Here is a 14978-nt window from a genome sequence, read left to right on the forward strand (position 1 = left end):
AGAATGATCTATGTCTGACAATGGAAAGAGGGATCTTTTCTCTGCCTTTCAAACTTTTTCAAAATACCACATAAAATTAGAGACAGATCGCATCACTTTCTGAGAAACAGTGGTAGCAAACTTCAACGACGAAATCCGAGATGGCGGCCAGTTGGTCATCTTGTTGACAGATCAGTCCGAAAAGGTACTATGCAGAACTAGGGCCCAAGGGGAACCTATTTATGGAATTTGACAGATATTCCTTCAGTACTTTCTGAGAAATAGCGGTAACTATCAAAATCAAAGATGGCAGCTGATTGGCCATCTTGTTGACCAATCAGTTACAAAATGCATTATGCACAACTACGGCCCTAGGGGAACCTACATATGAAATTTGAGAAAGATCTCTCCAGTACTTTCTGAGAAATGGCAGTAAAAAACTATTGTTATCAAAATTCAATATGGCTACCAGGCAGCCATCTTGTTGACCGATCAGTCCCAAAATGCATTTTGCACAAGTAGGGTCCAAGGGGAACCTACATATAAAATTCAAGAGAGATCTCTTCAGTACTTTCTGAGAAATAGCGGTAACAAACTTTAACTATCAAAATCCAAGATGGCGGCCAGTTGGCCATCTTGTTGATCAATCAGTCCCAAAATGCAATATGCACAACTACGGTCTTAGGGGAACCTACAAAGAAATTTGAGAAAGATCCCTTCAGTACTTTCTGAGAAATAGCTGTAACAAACCTCAACTATCAAAATCCAAGATGGCTGCCTAACTATGATGTTACTTTTTTAATGTCGTCTGCGATTGTTGTTTCTTTTTTTTCCAGTTTCCATGTTTTTTTTATAAACATAGCTAAATGGTTACTAAAGCCAAAAAATTACTGTTCATGTTCTTGGGGCATGGTCCATTCAAAAAAGATTTCAAACCACATTACTATATTAATAGGATCATGAGAAAAGACAATTAATGAAATGTTAATTGAAATGAAAAGTTTTAATAAATTCTACTACATGTACAAGCAAAGATGTTTTAATAGAAACAGCAAATGTACAACAATAAATGGTATAATAAATTATCTGAATAATAAATTAATTGCATCTAAGAACAGAACATTGCCCAAATCCGCCAAAGTACAGTTGTTGTTTTTTCAAAAGAAAATGAAAACCCAAAAAATGTTTAACAAATAATTGATTAATACTGGGTAATAACAGTTATGTTTAAACTTTAAATATATATAGTAAAGTTATCATTAATTGATCACATTTTTATGCAAATTGATTAATGGACATTGTCAGCTGCCCAAAAACACCAATAATACACATCCACTGTTACACGCCTGTCAATCTTACCCTCCCTTCACTCTGACCTGGTGAACAGGTCCTGTGTAGTATCATTGGTATACACATATATGGTTCTTGGTGGGCTGTCCCACTTCAGGGAGAAGGGGTGGCAGGATTGACATGATGAGTTTGCCACCCTTTTAGACCCAGTATTGATTTGATTATTGATATGATGTAAATTCAGGATGGCGTCATTGGTGATGGCTTTTTGCATACATCAACAAGTTTTGTCTCTAGAAGTTTCCAACACCACTATAAATGAGTCTGCCACTGTTATAATTCGCTACAGATTGTGGTCCAGTCTCTGTTGAAGGCACACACTAAGATACTGGGTGGAATGTTCGGTGTTCGGTGATGCATCCCCTGTCATTAAGGACATGCATCCTCAGAGTGGCCATGCCTCCTTGCTGAGAGGATAGGCCACAACCAGAGGTTAAGATGATACACACACACATCGTGACATACAAAATACATGATGAAGTCAAGTGACAAAATTCAGCTATGCACGGTCATCTACACCAGCCTGTGTCATCAGATCAGCGATGTTCTTCTCCAGATCATCAATGCGGTTTCCCATCTCATCAAGTACAAGCAGTTAAGGAGTTCTAACTTCACAGGTACAATTGTAATTAACTAAGCATACAAATTCAATAAATCGTCAAAATATCTAAACGTGATTCTTTGGTTTCATTTCTTCATAAAACAGTCCAATACATCTGACAACATTTACTTCTTCCACAACATGTGACTAGAAATCTGAACCCTTAACCAACTTTTAATATCAAAGAGAATATAATGGACTTGTGATTAGCTTATATAAAAAATAAGACCCCTACCTAAATCTTGCTATTACCTGTCTGATGGACAACTTTTACAACAATGAATTACATTAAAAACTCCAAAATGTAGACCTAATACTAATAGATCAATGTAATCAGGCAAGTTATTTACAGATAATTAAACCCCCACCACTTTTGACCTTTTTCTCTTAATGGGTTACCTTGAAATATAATCAAATTCCTGGTTACCTTGAAATATAATCAAATTCCTAAGAATAAAGTTGATAAGCCTAGTATAGAGAGTAAAGGATATTTCTAGTGATCACCTGGTCGGACATGTTCTGAAACTTGTCCTGCATCTGTTGTAGAAGGGTTTGTACCTGTAACACAACAACAAAGGTATAGGAATTTTAAATCATCAGTGCCCATCTTGCAAATCATTAGTTTTCTATCATTAATACATTGCTTGAGATTTTCATCATATTTAAGTAGTTTTATTCCATTATTCCAATGCAAAGTTAATGTACAGTTAAAAAAAATACTGTAATCTTCAAGACAATAATAGAATAGTTTAACCTATAAATCAAAAAGATATGTAGAGTAGATGTTGATATTTTGTCATTGTAGTGATGTTACTTTTCATGTGAAATAATAAGAGTTTAACTGCTTTGAATTTTTCATTCCTGATTTTATGATGCATGATTATATATGTTGCCTACAAATACACAAGTAAATTTAAAAGTAAGGAACTTTAGGCTCTACCCTCTGTAGATTATTGATTTTATTTCCAACAAAGGAACTCCCACAATGGTGTGTTTGTTCTAGTGTATTGATTGTGCATGTCACTACATGTAACAGCACTATACACAAGGTTTCACTTCCCATAGTTCCCCACACATGTACAAAGTATTTACTGTGGACCACTATATAACAGGGATTTAAGCAAACAGAAATCTCCATTAACTTTGAGCTAAAATTTATTGCCCACATATAGAATACTATAGAAGCATAAACTTTAAGATGAAATGTTTCTCTACACAACAAGTACACAAGGTATTGTAAATCTCAGCTGTAGAAGTTACTCCTTCAGTTGAAGATCTCACCTGTCAGTTATAAAGGTATATGTGTACTTGGTCATGGCAATATGCATTGTAATTTCAGCAATAGAATACCGTATGAGGATTGGCCAGTAACACTTGTATATTAGATCGAGAGATCGCATTGTTATTCACAGAAAAATGTGTTTCAATCCCTTTGCTTAATTATAGTTCAGAAATATTCCGTGAAAGTATAATTTATTACATAATATGTTGTATGATGTGTAATTATTAACAATGTTACATCCTTTTTTATAATATATATTTATTATTAAAATTTCAGAAAGTAGATAATTGGCTAGAACATGTTCCAAATGGTATGGATTTTGCTGACATATCTCTCTACCTAGACTCTATACTGACTGTTACATACATGTGGCCACAAGTTTGACAAACACTTGTATCCAACCACCCGCACGCCATATGTTTAAAGGTAATGCAATAAACATACCTGCCTGTATATGATACCTTTTATGACAATAACCCTTTGTAGGTATTGTCTATACCTATAATGTATATCTAAATAATTCATATCCCTGCTATACCTACACAAGTTTCAGTCTCGCCTGAATGATTATAAGTACATACATATTGATTCTTTGAGCAGATTATGCTTAGGTGTGCAATTTACACATCTATGCTATGGTCTAGTGCTATCTCAAAGTTTTCTGGAAAGAAAAAAAATGACACTGGTCTTTATTGTAACTGGTGCAGATCTATTTATTTTCCTTTTTTAATTAGCTTAATCATTTGTTTAATTATCATAACATAGAATCAAGACGGTTGTACAGCATGAATCCAGATTAATCTAAAGAAAAATATAAACTATATATAGCTACCATTTCCTACTGCAAAGCTAGAAGTAAGCTCTCTTAGAGTATTTAGTAAAGATATTGCATTGGTTAAAAGCAATTTTTATTAATACGAAAACAAAGAACAATATTAATCTGAAACATTACATGTTAATTAATTAATTCCAGACTGGTATAGTAAGTACCAGTAAACAATGTTTCAGCACTGTAAGTAATAATTGAGAATAAATATATTGCAATTATCCAAAGAAAAAATATCCATTACTAATGATAGTAGAAGTGTACACTTGATATAGTAAATGTTATCAAACCTTTCAATATATTCAACTGTTGTCTTTAAATACTGAAAGTTAATAAAACCTTTAGACTTTAGCTGACATTAGCATTATAAAGCTTTAATATATGAGACTAAAGGTAGGCTTTAATTTCTATGGACATTTATTGTGCAGTGAAAATTGCTTTTCAAAGCTTTCATTTTCTGAACATTCCACTATACACAGCTGTACAAAGTATTGAATGCAATATTTAAATGAAAAACTAAGCCCTTTGTCCTTTGTTGGACAATCCGCCGGGGTAATCATTTATTTTGGGAGTAACATAGTGGAGGTTTAATTTTCTGCTGTTGAATATACCATAAACCAGGTGGTACACAATTCATGCTATCATGATAAACATATTCCCCTAGTCTAAGTTAGTAGTCTTTGATGCAAACTTGAAAAACAGAAAACTTCATATCCTTTACGATCACTAGATAACCTTTTCGCTTTACATTATATTGCATTGTGTAAAACTAAAAAGATTAAAGTTCAAGAATGCTATATATAAATTGAGAAAATGTGAACTTTTATAATTTCAACGAATAATTAAAATTTGAGATGGAATAAGATTAAAATTGTGGTGGGTATGGTCAGCCTAGTGTCATTCAAGGAGTGAATAAATCACATACAAAAACTATAGCAACACTACAGGACAATTTCTCAGCTTTTTAAGAAACATTAATCACTATGGGAATTTTAATTTAATTCATAACTGAATCACATATACAATGAGTCATGGTTTGAAAAAGTCTATAGATTAGTATATGCTGACTTCTTCAAATTCATGGACTTTTTACATTAGTCATTACCTTGTGAAGCAGAGAGGTGGAGTTTAAGTATAGTAAATCTACTACGCTATACATACTTAAATGTTTTAAAATTACCACATGGCCAAAAACTATACACGCATAATTTAAGTATAGTGTATAATTCTTGTAGTGAAAAAAAAAACGTCTTTGCCTTTTTAGGTTATGTCTTATGCTTTCCTGCTACAGCGTATTGCATGTCTCTAGATCTGTCAATCTGTCATCAGCATTTTTATCTCGAAAAGGTCTTAGTCTGAAGTGATGACTCATCATATCCAATAAATATTCAATAGTTGTGTTAACAGATATTAATCCACCAACACAGTAGATTTTTTCCCCCAACCCTTTTAAGTAGGCCATAGGTCTGTTTCTAGTTATGCGATGTGTAGCGGGATTGGACTGAGTCGATCATCGGTGACCAGGTAGCTCAGTCGGTAGAGCACTCGGCTAGTGTTCGAAGGGTCCTGGGTTCAAATCCTGGTCTGTCCGCTACATTTTCTCCTCTCCTGTTACAGAATTGGCGCCCAACTAAATAACCCATGGTGGTGGCGTTTGGAAGGGTCTTGATTGTATGTCTTCAAGGGCGAAGACTTCGAGAAAGGAGGGAGGAGATTAGAGGGATTGGACTGGGTCGATCATAGGTGACCAGGTAGCTCAGTCGGTAGAGCACTTGGCTAGTGTTCAGAGGGTCCCGGGTCCGAATCCCGGTCTGGCCGCTACATTTTCTCTTCTCCTGTTACTTCTTTTTAGGTTATGTCTTATACTTTCCTGCTACAGCGTATTGCATGTCTCTAGATCTGTCAATCTGTCATCAGCATTTTTATCTTGAAAAGGTCTTTGTCCGAAGTGATGACTTATCATATTCAATAAATATTCAATAGTTGTGTAGACAAGATATTGATCCAACACCAAAGTAGATTTTTTTCCAACCCTTTTAAGTAGACCATAGGTCTGCTTCTAGTTATCTGATGCATACCTTGGCCTGTATTATATGTAGAGTAGTTACAGTGTACAGCTACATTGTATCTTAATGCATCAAGCGCATATCAATAAAACTCATAAATTCTTTTGAACTCACTCACTCAGAATAGTAAAACATATTTACATTACAGCAATCCAACGGTTGATGTGATGTCCTCCACGATAAAGTTCACCAGATATTACAATATTTTTTATAATGAAAATAAGTGCAACATCAAAAATGCCAAGTGTTGTTTTATTAGCAAATCATGAAATTAGGCCTAATGCAAAGTTAGTTTATTTTATTGAAATATACACACAAAAATACCTATTCGTTGGCATAGAAATGATACATGGGATATCGACAGACCTACCGATCCTGACACAGTTTCGAGGGAAAACAAAGCGTGTTTGAACTTGTCAAATATGTTAGCTCCCTACTTCCAACCCCTCTTCACCTAGCCCAGGTAGAATAGCTCCCATGTGGAATAAAATAGAGAAATATACTTACAAATGCAGTAAGGTCTTGGACGTTCTTGGGATCGGCATTGTTAGCCATGTAGTCTTTGCCGTAGTCTGCCATACCTTGATCCTGCTTCTTTGGAACTCGATGTTGTTCTGACAGTCGATGTTGTTCTGACAGTCGGGCAAGATATGAACAGGAAGTGATTAGTTTCTGATTACAACGCATGCGTATTGAAAACGTAGCGGGGCCCGCGAGGGGTACTAATTAATGTTTAGTATAATCTACCTGGCATGCTACAGAGCTGTGTGATAAATATAACAACGTAAACGTTGTTTATCTCAAATACGTATCTAGTTATCGCGGATAACAAACTACCGTAATCCCTATTTGTAACGCAATAACTATTTACATCGTAGTTTATGATATTGCCAGAAAATAATTGCTTATATGTGCCATAACTCGCCGATTTTTTTTACATGCTTTTCTTTCTTTAGCAATCAATTGAAAGCCATTAGGTTTGGTTAAATAAATTGTGGAAATTAATCAAATGGCAGACAAAAGTATATGATATATTACAACATGAAGTTATAACACATACAGAATTCCATGAAAGTGAATAGTCGGGCAAAGAAAACCAGTCTAAATGCGTTCATTGGCCTTTGTACGACGGTCAAGTTCTGCTTAGTTTCCCAGTTCTGACCATTAAAGTAAAGGAAAGTTGAAAGCATTGAAAGCGAGGCTGCGTGGAAATGTAACCACGGACATAGTGAGCCGGGAGAACGTTTTAGACAGATTTTGACGAGAGATTTTATTTTTCCATTTCATAAGAAATTATACTGGATTCATTCACACCATTTTTACCGACTTTAGCCATCCTTGCCTGACTGTTCACTTTAAATGTAAAATGTTTATATGAAAACAAACTTGCAGTTATATAATAGCACCGTCAATTTGTTTTTAAACTGTAGACCACAACTTGCCTTCATAGTTTGATCGTATGCACTGATATAATCTTCAGCTCTAGTCGAATTAAAACCTTTGCATTTTATTAAGTATTGTACTTCTCAATATGGTTGTAACTTTTCGTGATGAAAAACATATTAAAAACTCTTCTTGGTGATATTATAAAAAATGTAATATAACCCTATAACTAATGTGCTATCACTTATATCGACGAACGGCCGATGAGATTATGTCATGGCGCAGCGTCCTGGGTCCGTCCGTCCGTCCGGCCGGCCGTCGTCCATCCTGGGTCCGTCGTCAACATTTCCTTTAAATCGCTACTTGTCATAGAGTTCTCCATGGAATGTAACCAAATTTGGCCAGATACATCCTTGGAGGAATGGGAACAGAGTTTGTATAAATTTTGGATCTGACCCCCAGGGAGCAGGAGAGGCGGGACCCTATAGGGGAAATAAAGGTAAATCCTTTAAATCGCTACTAGTCATAGAGTTCTGCATGGATTGTAACCAAATTTGGCAAGAAACATCCTTGGGCGAAAGGGAACAGAGTTTGTATAAATTTTGATTCTGATCCCTTGGGGCAGGAGGGGGGGCAATAGGGGAAATAGAGGTACAACTTGTAAATCCTTTAAATCGCTTCTAGTCACAGAGTTCTGCATGGAATATGTAACCAAATTTGGCAAGAAACATCCTTGCGGGAAGGGGAACAGAGTTTGTATGAATTTTGGCTCTGAACCCTTGGAGCAGAAAGAATGGGTCCAAATAGGGAAATTAGAGGTAAATCTGAAATTCCTTCAGAAAAGAAACAATGAACCTGTAATCAGAACATTATACTTGGCATTACAACAAAGAGATTGAAATTGTAGATTCGTTTTCTTATCTAGGAATATTGATGAATTACAATGGGAGTTTTCATAAAACGAAATTGAAACTGTTGGAACAGTCAAGAAAAGCTATGTTTGCTGTTTACAAGAAAATAAGAAACATCCCTCTTCCTATTGATCTCCAGTTAAAAGTATATGATTCCCTTGTTTTACCAATATTGATGTACTCAGTAGAAGTATGGGGTCACGAAAATATTACAGCTATAGAAAAGCTTCATTTACAGTTTTGTAAACGTATACTCGGCGTTAGGAAAAGTACGTGTAATTACATGGTATATGGTGAATTAGGGAGATTCCCTCACTATATAGAGGTTAAAAACAGAATTATTATGTTCTGGCACAAATTGATTACTACTGATAATCTTTCAAGTAATATATATAAGTTGATGTTAAACTTGCAAACAAATAATATCATGGAATTCAAATGGATGCATAATGTTAAAAATATTTTTGAAGAAACTGGTTTGAATTATATATGGGACTTCCAGAATGTATGTACATATAATAGAGAATATTTAAAATCTATCGTAAAACAAAGATTACAAGATCAATTTGTACAAAAATGGTTTAATGATATAGAGAATTCATCAAGAGGTCGTACTTATTCTATTTTTAAAAGTAATTTTGAATTTGAAAAGTATCTTGTGAAACTAAAGCCAATAGATAGACAAATCATCATAAAATTCAGAACCTCGAACATGCACTTACCTATAGAAACTGGAAGATGGACCGGGGCCCTGAAGTAAATAGAACTTGTAATCTATGTTTTACTGATATTGGAAACGAATATCATTATTTGTTTCAATGCAGTAATGAAATGGTGAAACGTTTACGAGAAATGTATATACCAAGTTACTATTATAGAAACCATAGTGTTATCAAAATGAAAGGCCTGTTTACTATATGTAACATTACTGTTCTGACAAATATATGTAAGTTTTTGAAAAAAATTGAAAAAACTATTGAATGAGCATGTACATCACTAATACATATTGTAATGCACTGTTGCGCTATGGGCCCAATATACTTGTATGTTTATATTATGTATAGTGACCTCCTGTTACATACTTGTATGTCTTGAGAGTGAAATAAAATCTGAATAACCAGGTGAGCGATACAGGCCCAATGGGTCTCGTGTTTTATGATTACTTTTGAGTGAAGTTAATCGTACAATAACTTTGACTCGAATATAAATAACTAAAAGTGTGAAATTCGATGTTTCAAATACTCTGATTGCAGGCTTCGTGTAATTTTCGGAATTTTTGTTGAGTTCAGAAACGAATAAGTTTTGATATCTTTAATACATTGTGAATTGACAAGTTTGTGACTATACAATGAATTTTTACGTAACAATATTAAAGAAATCCTTTATTAATTAAAGCATCAAGGATATGTTGCTTTACGAACGCACACACCGATGACTAATCATTACAAAGATTTTGTTGTGTGTTGCTAACCGAATTAATTGAGATACATTTATTACGATATCGTAATACGTTTCAACATGTGAAAAAAGGATTTATTTTTGATATTATTAACGATCAAAATATCGAGATATTAAACAAAACAAACAAACTATTTTTCAGACCGTGCGGTCGCTTTCAAATTTTAATCGATATACGAGTAGATACACCGATATAGATACATACTTAGCCATGCCTTTGGTTTGATGGTTATGTAATACACTGGACCAGGATGTTGTTTACGTTGTTTACCTGTACACAGACTAGAAAGCGAGCAAACATTAATGGAAGTTGACTTATTCAGAAACATAAATGGTTTTAAGAACTATTTCAACTAAAGATTTAATCATAAAAATTATTCCAGTCAATTACTATAATTACGGAATCATGGCATATATAGCAATCTTCCATAATTTCCAAGGTATTAGTAAAAATTCTAAGCATGTATTTTCACCGTTTCGAATCTACATTTATAGTCATACGCGAACGGTTACAGCATCACCACAAATCCTTTAGCGGTCACCTGAGTTCATAATATATTGGCCCATCAGGCCCTTGAAGTCAGTCAGTGATTTATTTTGACTTTTTAATCTATGAAGTGTAGCTGGTTCCATCAAATCTGTGAATTCAGAAGAAGATTTTTGAAATTTTAGCCATTTTGACCCCTTTTGGCCCCGCCCCTCTGGCCAGAACCAGTTATGATATATGACGTTAAAAAGGTATTTCAGGTTAATAATTCTAACCCAGTTTGACTAATTTCCTATGAAAACTAAGCAAAGACTGTTCATAAATGTGTTTTTCCCATATAAACTATAGTAAACTTGACCCCCTCACCACTTTTAATTGAGACCCAGGGTTATATAATTCACAAGTTTTGAAAAGGACCTTATTAACTTTCTATCTATGAAGAGTATTTGATTCTACCTGTTCCAGAATTTCAGAAGAAGATTTTTGAAGTAATAGTATAATTTAATGGCCATTTCATAGGGATAATTCTGACAACGTTTGACTAATGCTCAAAAATGTGTTTTCCCTATATAAACTATAGTAAACTTAACCCCCTCCCATGGGGAAAACCCGAGATCAAAGAGTCATATAATTCACAGTATTTGTAGAGGGCCTTGAGACCTTTCGATCCATTGAAATTTTAGTCAATTTTGCCCCTTTTGGTCCCTCCCACAGCCCCCTGGGGGTGGAGGTATTATAATTCACAATTTTGATTGGCCTTATGCTTTAGAAGGTTTGTGCAAAATTTCATTAAATTTGGAGAAGAAGTCTAAAATGTAAATTGTTTATCGTCGCACGACGGACGAGGACGACGACGGACAAAAGGCGATTAGAATAGGTCACCATGACCTAAAACAAAACTAGAAATATGTCTGTTAGACATTAAGTGCTCGCTAACTACTTTCTGACCTTAATTTCCAGTATGAAATAATTCTCGGTAACAGATTTAGATGTACGTAGCACTTTCATTGGGACTATTATAAGGAGATGGTTTACGTCCTTGATGTATTGTAATAAATACTTTCCTTTACTTCATTATCTGAACTTTAAATGTGAAATTACTTTGAACTTTCTTAATTGTGTTCAGTGTGTTTATTAGGCAAAAATATGTCTGTTTAGGGTTACATCATGATTGGCAAAAAATAGTGTTGGTAAGTCGGGAGGATTTTTTTAGTGTCTTTCAGTCTAAAATAATGGCCGGAACCGGATTGTGAGATCGAAATCCCGACTTTTTTTTTTGTAGAAAAGTGGGGGGGAAATAGGGTCGGGGGTAAAAAATTAGGGTCGGGACAGGTCATCTCCGATTGAGACTGCTTACAAAACATTACCACCGAGAAGCGTCACTTAACTTGGTCTTTTCAATTAATAAAATCAAAGATGGCGGCCTGACGACCATCTTGTTACTGCTATTTCTCAGAAAGCGCTGAAGAGGCCATTCTCAACTTTCATATGTAAATTTCCCTAGGTCATTTGTTACGCATATTACATTTTGGGGCCGATCGGTAAAAAAGATGACAGCAGGCAGTCATCTTTGAATTTGATAGTTAAAGTTTGTTACAGCTATTTCTCAGAAATTACTGAAGGAGTCGTTCTCAAATTCCATACGTATGTTCCCCTAAGGCCCTAGTTGTGCATATTGGGACCGATCTGTCAACAAGATGGTTGACAGGCCGCCATCTTGGATTTGGGTACATGATGTTTGTACCGCTATTTCTCAGAAAGTACTGAAAGAATATGTCTCAAATCTCATATGTATGTTTCCCTATGATTCTAGTTGTGTGTAATACATTTTGTGTTCGATCGGTCAACAAGATGGTCTTTCTTGAGCGAAAGAAAAATGACATTGAATCAAATACTGATCTTGCCGGCAGACAGTGAGGAGTGTAATTGTTTATCGGGAGTAAATTCGTTTAAATTATTTTTTTCTACATTGCAAAAACGTTTTGTGTAATATCCACAGTATTATTCTGGTCAACGATATAGTTTTTTCAGTTCTGATTACATTTTGTCAGTATGTAGTACTCAACACAGTGTGTGATTAATGATAATATAACCTTTAGACACCTGCTCACTCCCGGGCCGCCCTGGCTACGCCCTGGAGTACCCGTACAATGCCAACCCTGGCCAGGTGTACATGTATATGCCCCGAAACGTTATATATAGCGTCACAGCACGTAAAACTCTTCACTTTTTTATACACCATCCGTTGACTACTGCCCTGTGGTCAAATGCTCGGATTCTAACACTACTAGACTTGGATCCTGCTCTGGTAAAATGCTGTGTGTGTGTTGGGTTTTTTTTAAACGCAAAAAAAAAATATATATTCTCCAGACATGATAAGCATAAATGACTGCCAGGGTTGGGACCCTGGATTCAGCATCCGTACATTTTCAATTTCAACAATATTTTATTGACATTATATACATCAAAAGGATCGGACATCAGGCTACGCCTGTTTAAGTCCTCTCCAGTTCATATTTTTAAGTACAAACATAAATAGATACATTCTGCAAACCGTACATAATTGTCCTCTTACAAGAGGGCTTTCATTCAACATTCATTTCCCTATATTCTCTCTAACCTTCCAATCATTCACTTATTCTTTCTCATACTTGATATTATTCATTAATTCGTTCATTCTGTGAATCTTTCATACTCATTTATTACATTTCTCTCATTCTTAATTCATCCTCAAATTCTGTAGCTCATTCCTTAATTCTTAAATCTATCTTGAATATTCAGAACGTAATTTATTGATAAAATTTTCTTTTTCTTTGATTTTATAAACATTTCTAAATTACTTAGAAATAGGTATTGGACTTTCCTATATATATGATCAACAGCAATTTCTATTTTGTTATACTTGATACCATTTCTACATTTCCAAATGGACCATTTGAAGGACAATAATGCTGAATTGAGAAGAACTGACAGATAATCGTTAGCTTGAAATCCCAAAATCACAACATCTGATGTCAGCATTATCTTAATTGAATCCCGGAATGGTTTTAAATGTATGTACAGAACAAATGTTCAGAATATTCACATTAAAAAATGCTGTTAATTTTCTATGTAAAGGTTTGGTGATTATTGATAGGCTATCGGCAAAATTATCGATAATCTATGTTGTTGTCTGGGAAGACCTTATCAGGCTTTCAAACATTATGAAACGGAACGACTGCACTCAAGGTTTGTTTGTTTGTTTGTTTGATTAATTAACGTCCTATTAACAGCTATGGTCATGTAAGGACGGCCTCCCATGTATGCGGCGTGTTGCGTGTATGTTGTGCGAGGTGCGTGTTTTGGGAGACTGCGGTATATTCATGTTGTGTCTTCTTGTATAGTGGAACTGTTGCCCTTTTTATAGTGTTATATCACTGAAGCATGCCACCGAAGACACCAAGCAACACACCCCACTCGGTCACATTATACTGACAACGGGCGAACCTGTCGTCCCACTCCCTGTATGCTGAGCGCTATTAAGCAGGAGCAGAAACTAGAAACTACCACTTTTATAGACTTTGGTCTGTCTTGGCCAGGGGACAGAATCCAGAGCCTTCCTCACAGTGGCGAACGCTCATCTCAAGGCCAAAAGTGAGGCAGTGCCAAGGGAGGCATTAGAAAAGATAAAGTCAGTTAGGAAGAAGAGAAAAGACAAGATCCTAAATTTAGTCGCCTTTTACGATCATGCAATATGGACAGCAGGTACAATTCTAGGGTAATTATCGCCATAGATAATGAATTACATTTCAATATGTGGTGGCTATTAATATGATTATCTATTTGGATGTCGAGCTCAAATTATTTTATTGCATTTTTATATAGCTTCTGTCTCTTCCGCTGTATGACATTTCATTTTCTAGTAATATTCTACGATGCTGCTGATTCCATTCCAATTAACTCCTTTGTTGCCGATTCTGGTACAATTTTTGTATCTGATACGCTTTCGTTCAGCCATTTTTGTTTACTTCTAGTATACAATAATGAACATGCGCACATCAAAAACCCTTCGAAGATTCATTTGCATATAACCCAGTCCGTCAGACATCGGTAATAAAGCAAGAATTTCCTTAAAATTGTAATCAAGATTTTTTTCTTTTTAATTTCCTACGCTTTCAAAAATTAAATTGGGATATTTTTAATAACCCGTTTATAGAAACCTACCCATAATTCATTATAAGGAAAACATACATGTAAAGGTTATGTCTTGTATCAATTGTGAATATTGTGATAACTACCAAAGTTTCTCCAAAGCTGTTTTGATAATGAGATTATTTTGGAATGGTTTGTAAACGCGTGCGTCATCAAACGGTCCTATATGAAAATGTAACTCAATTTGTTCATGTATGATGAAAAAACGAAACTACTGATTATACATTATGTACCATGTCGCATAAGAGACTCAAATATTATCTGACAACCATCTTACCATCATGATTTCCTCAATTCGCATTTTGACCTGAGTTGGTATTTGACAGATTCAGATTTCTTTATTACTCTCTGACACACTTACGTGTGTAACAAGAGGTCAAATCAGTATATTACATTTTGACATGACGGAACACATAGCATTAGTATAATACAATCAACACAACA

The 14978-nt window shown here is 35.0% G+C and overlaps 1 protein-coding gene across 1 annotated transcript; it reads right to left on the minus strand.

Moving 5' to 3' along the window:
* Window positions 1–967: 967 nt before the first annotated feature.
* Window positions 968–6806, minus strand: LOC138316256 (heat shock factor-binding protein 1-like). Its single transcript, XM_069257869.1, has 3 exons — window positions 6612–6806; window positions 2422–2488; window positions 968–1914 (listed from the first exon to the last, which is right to left on the minus strand). The coding sequence occupies exons 1-3, from the start codon at window positions 6789–6791 to the stop codon at window positions 1829–1831; spliced, it is 333 nt and encodes a 110-aa protein (XP_069113970.1). The 5' UTR covers window positions 6792–6806; the 3' UTR covers window positions 968–1828.
* Window positions 6807–14978: the final 8172 nt, after the last annotated feature.

Source organism: Argopecten irradians, chromosome 2 (assembly GCF_041381155.1).
Source record: "Argopecten irradians isolate NY chromosome 2, Ai_NY, whole genome shotgun sequence".
Lineage (NCBI taxonomy): Eukaryota > Metazoa > Mollusca > Bivalvia > Pectinida > Pectinidae > Argopecten > Argopecten irradians.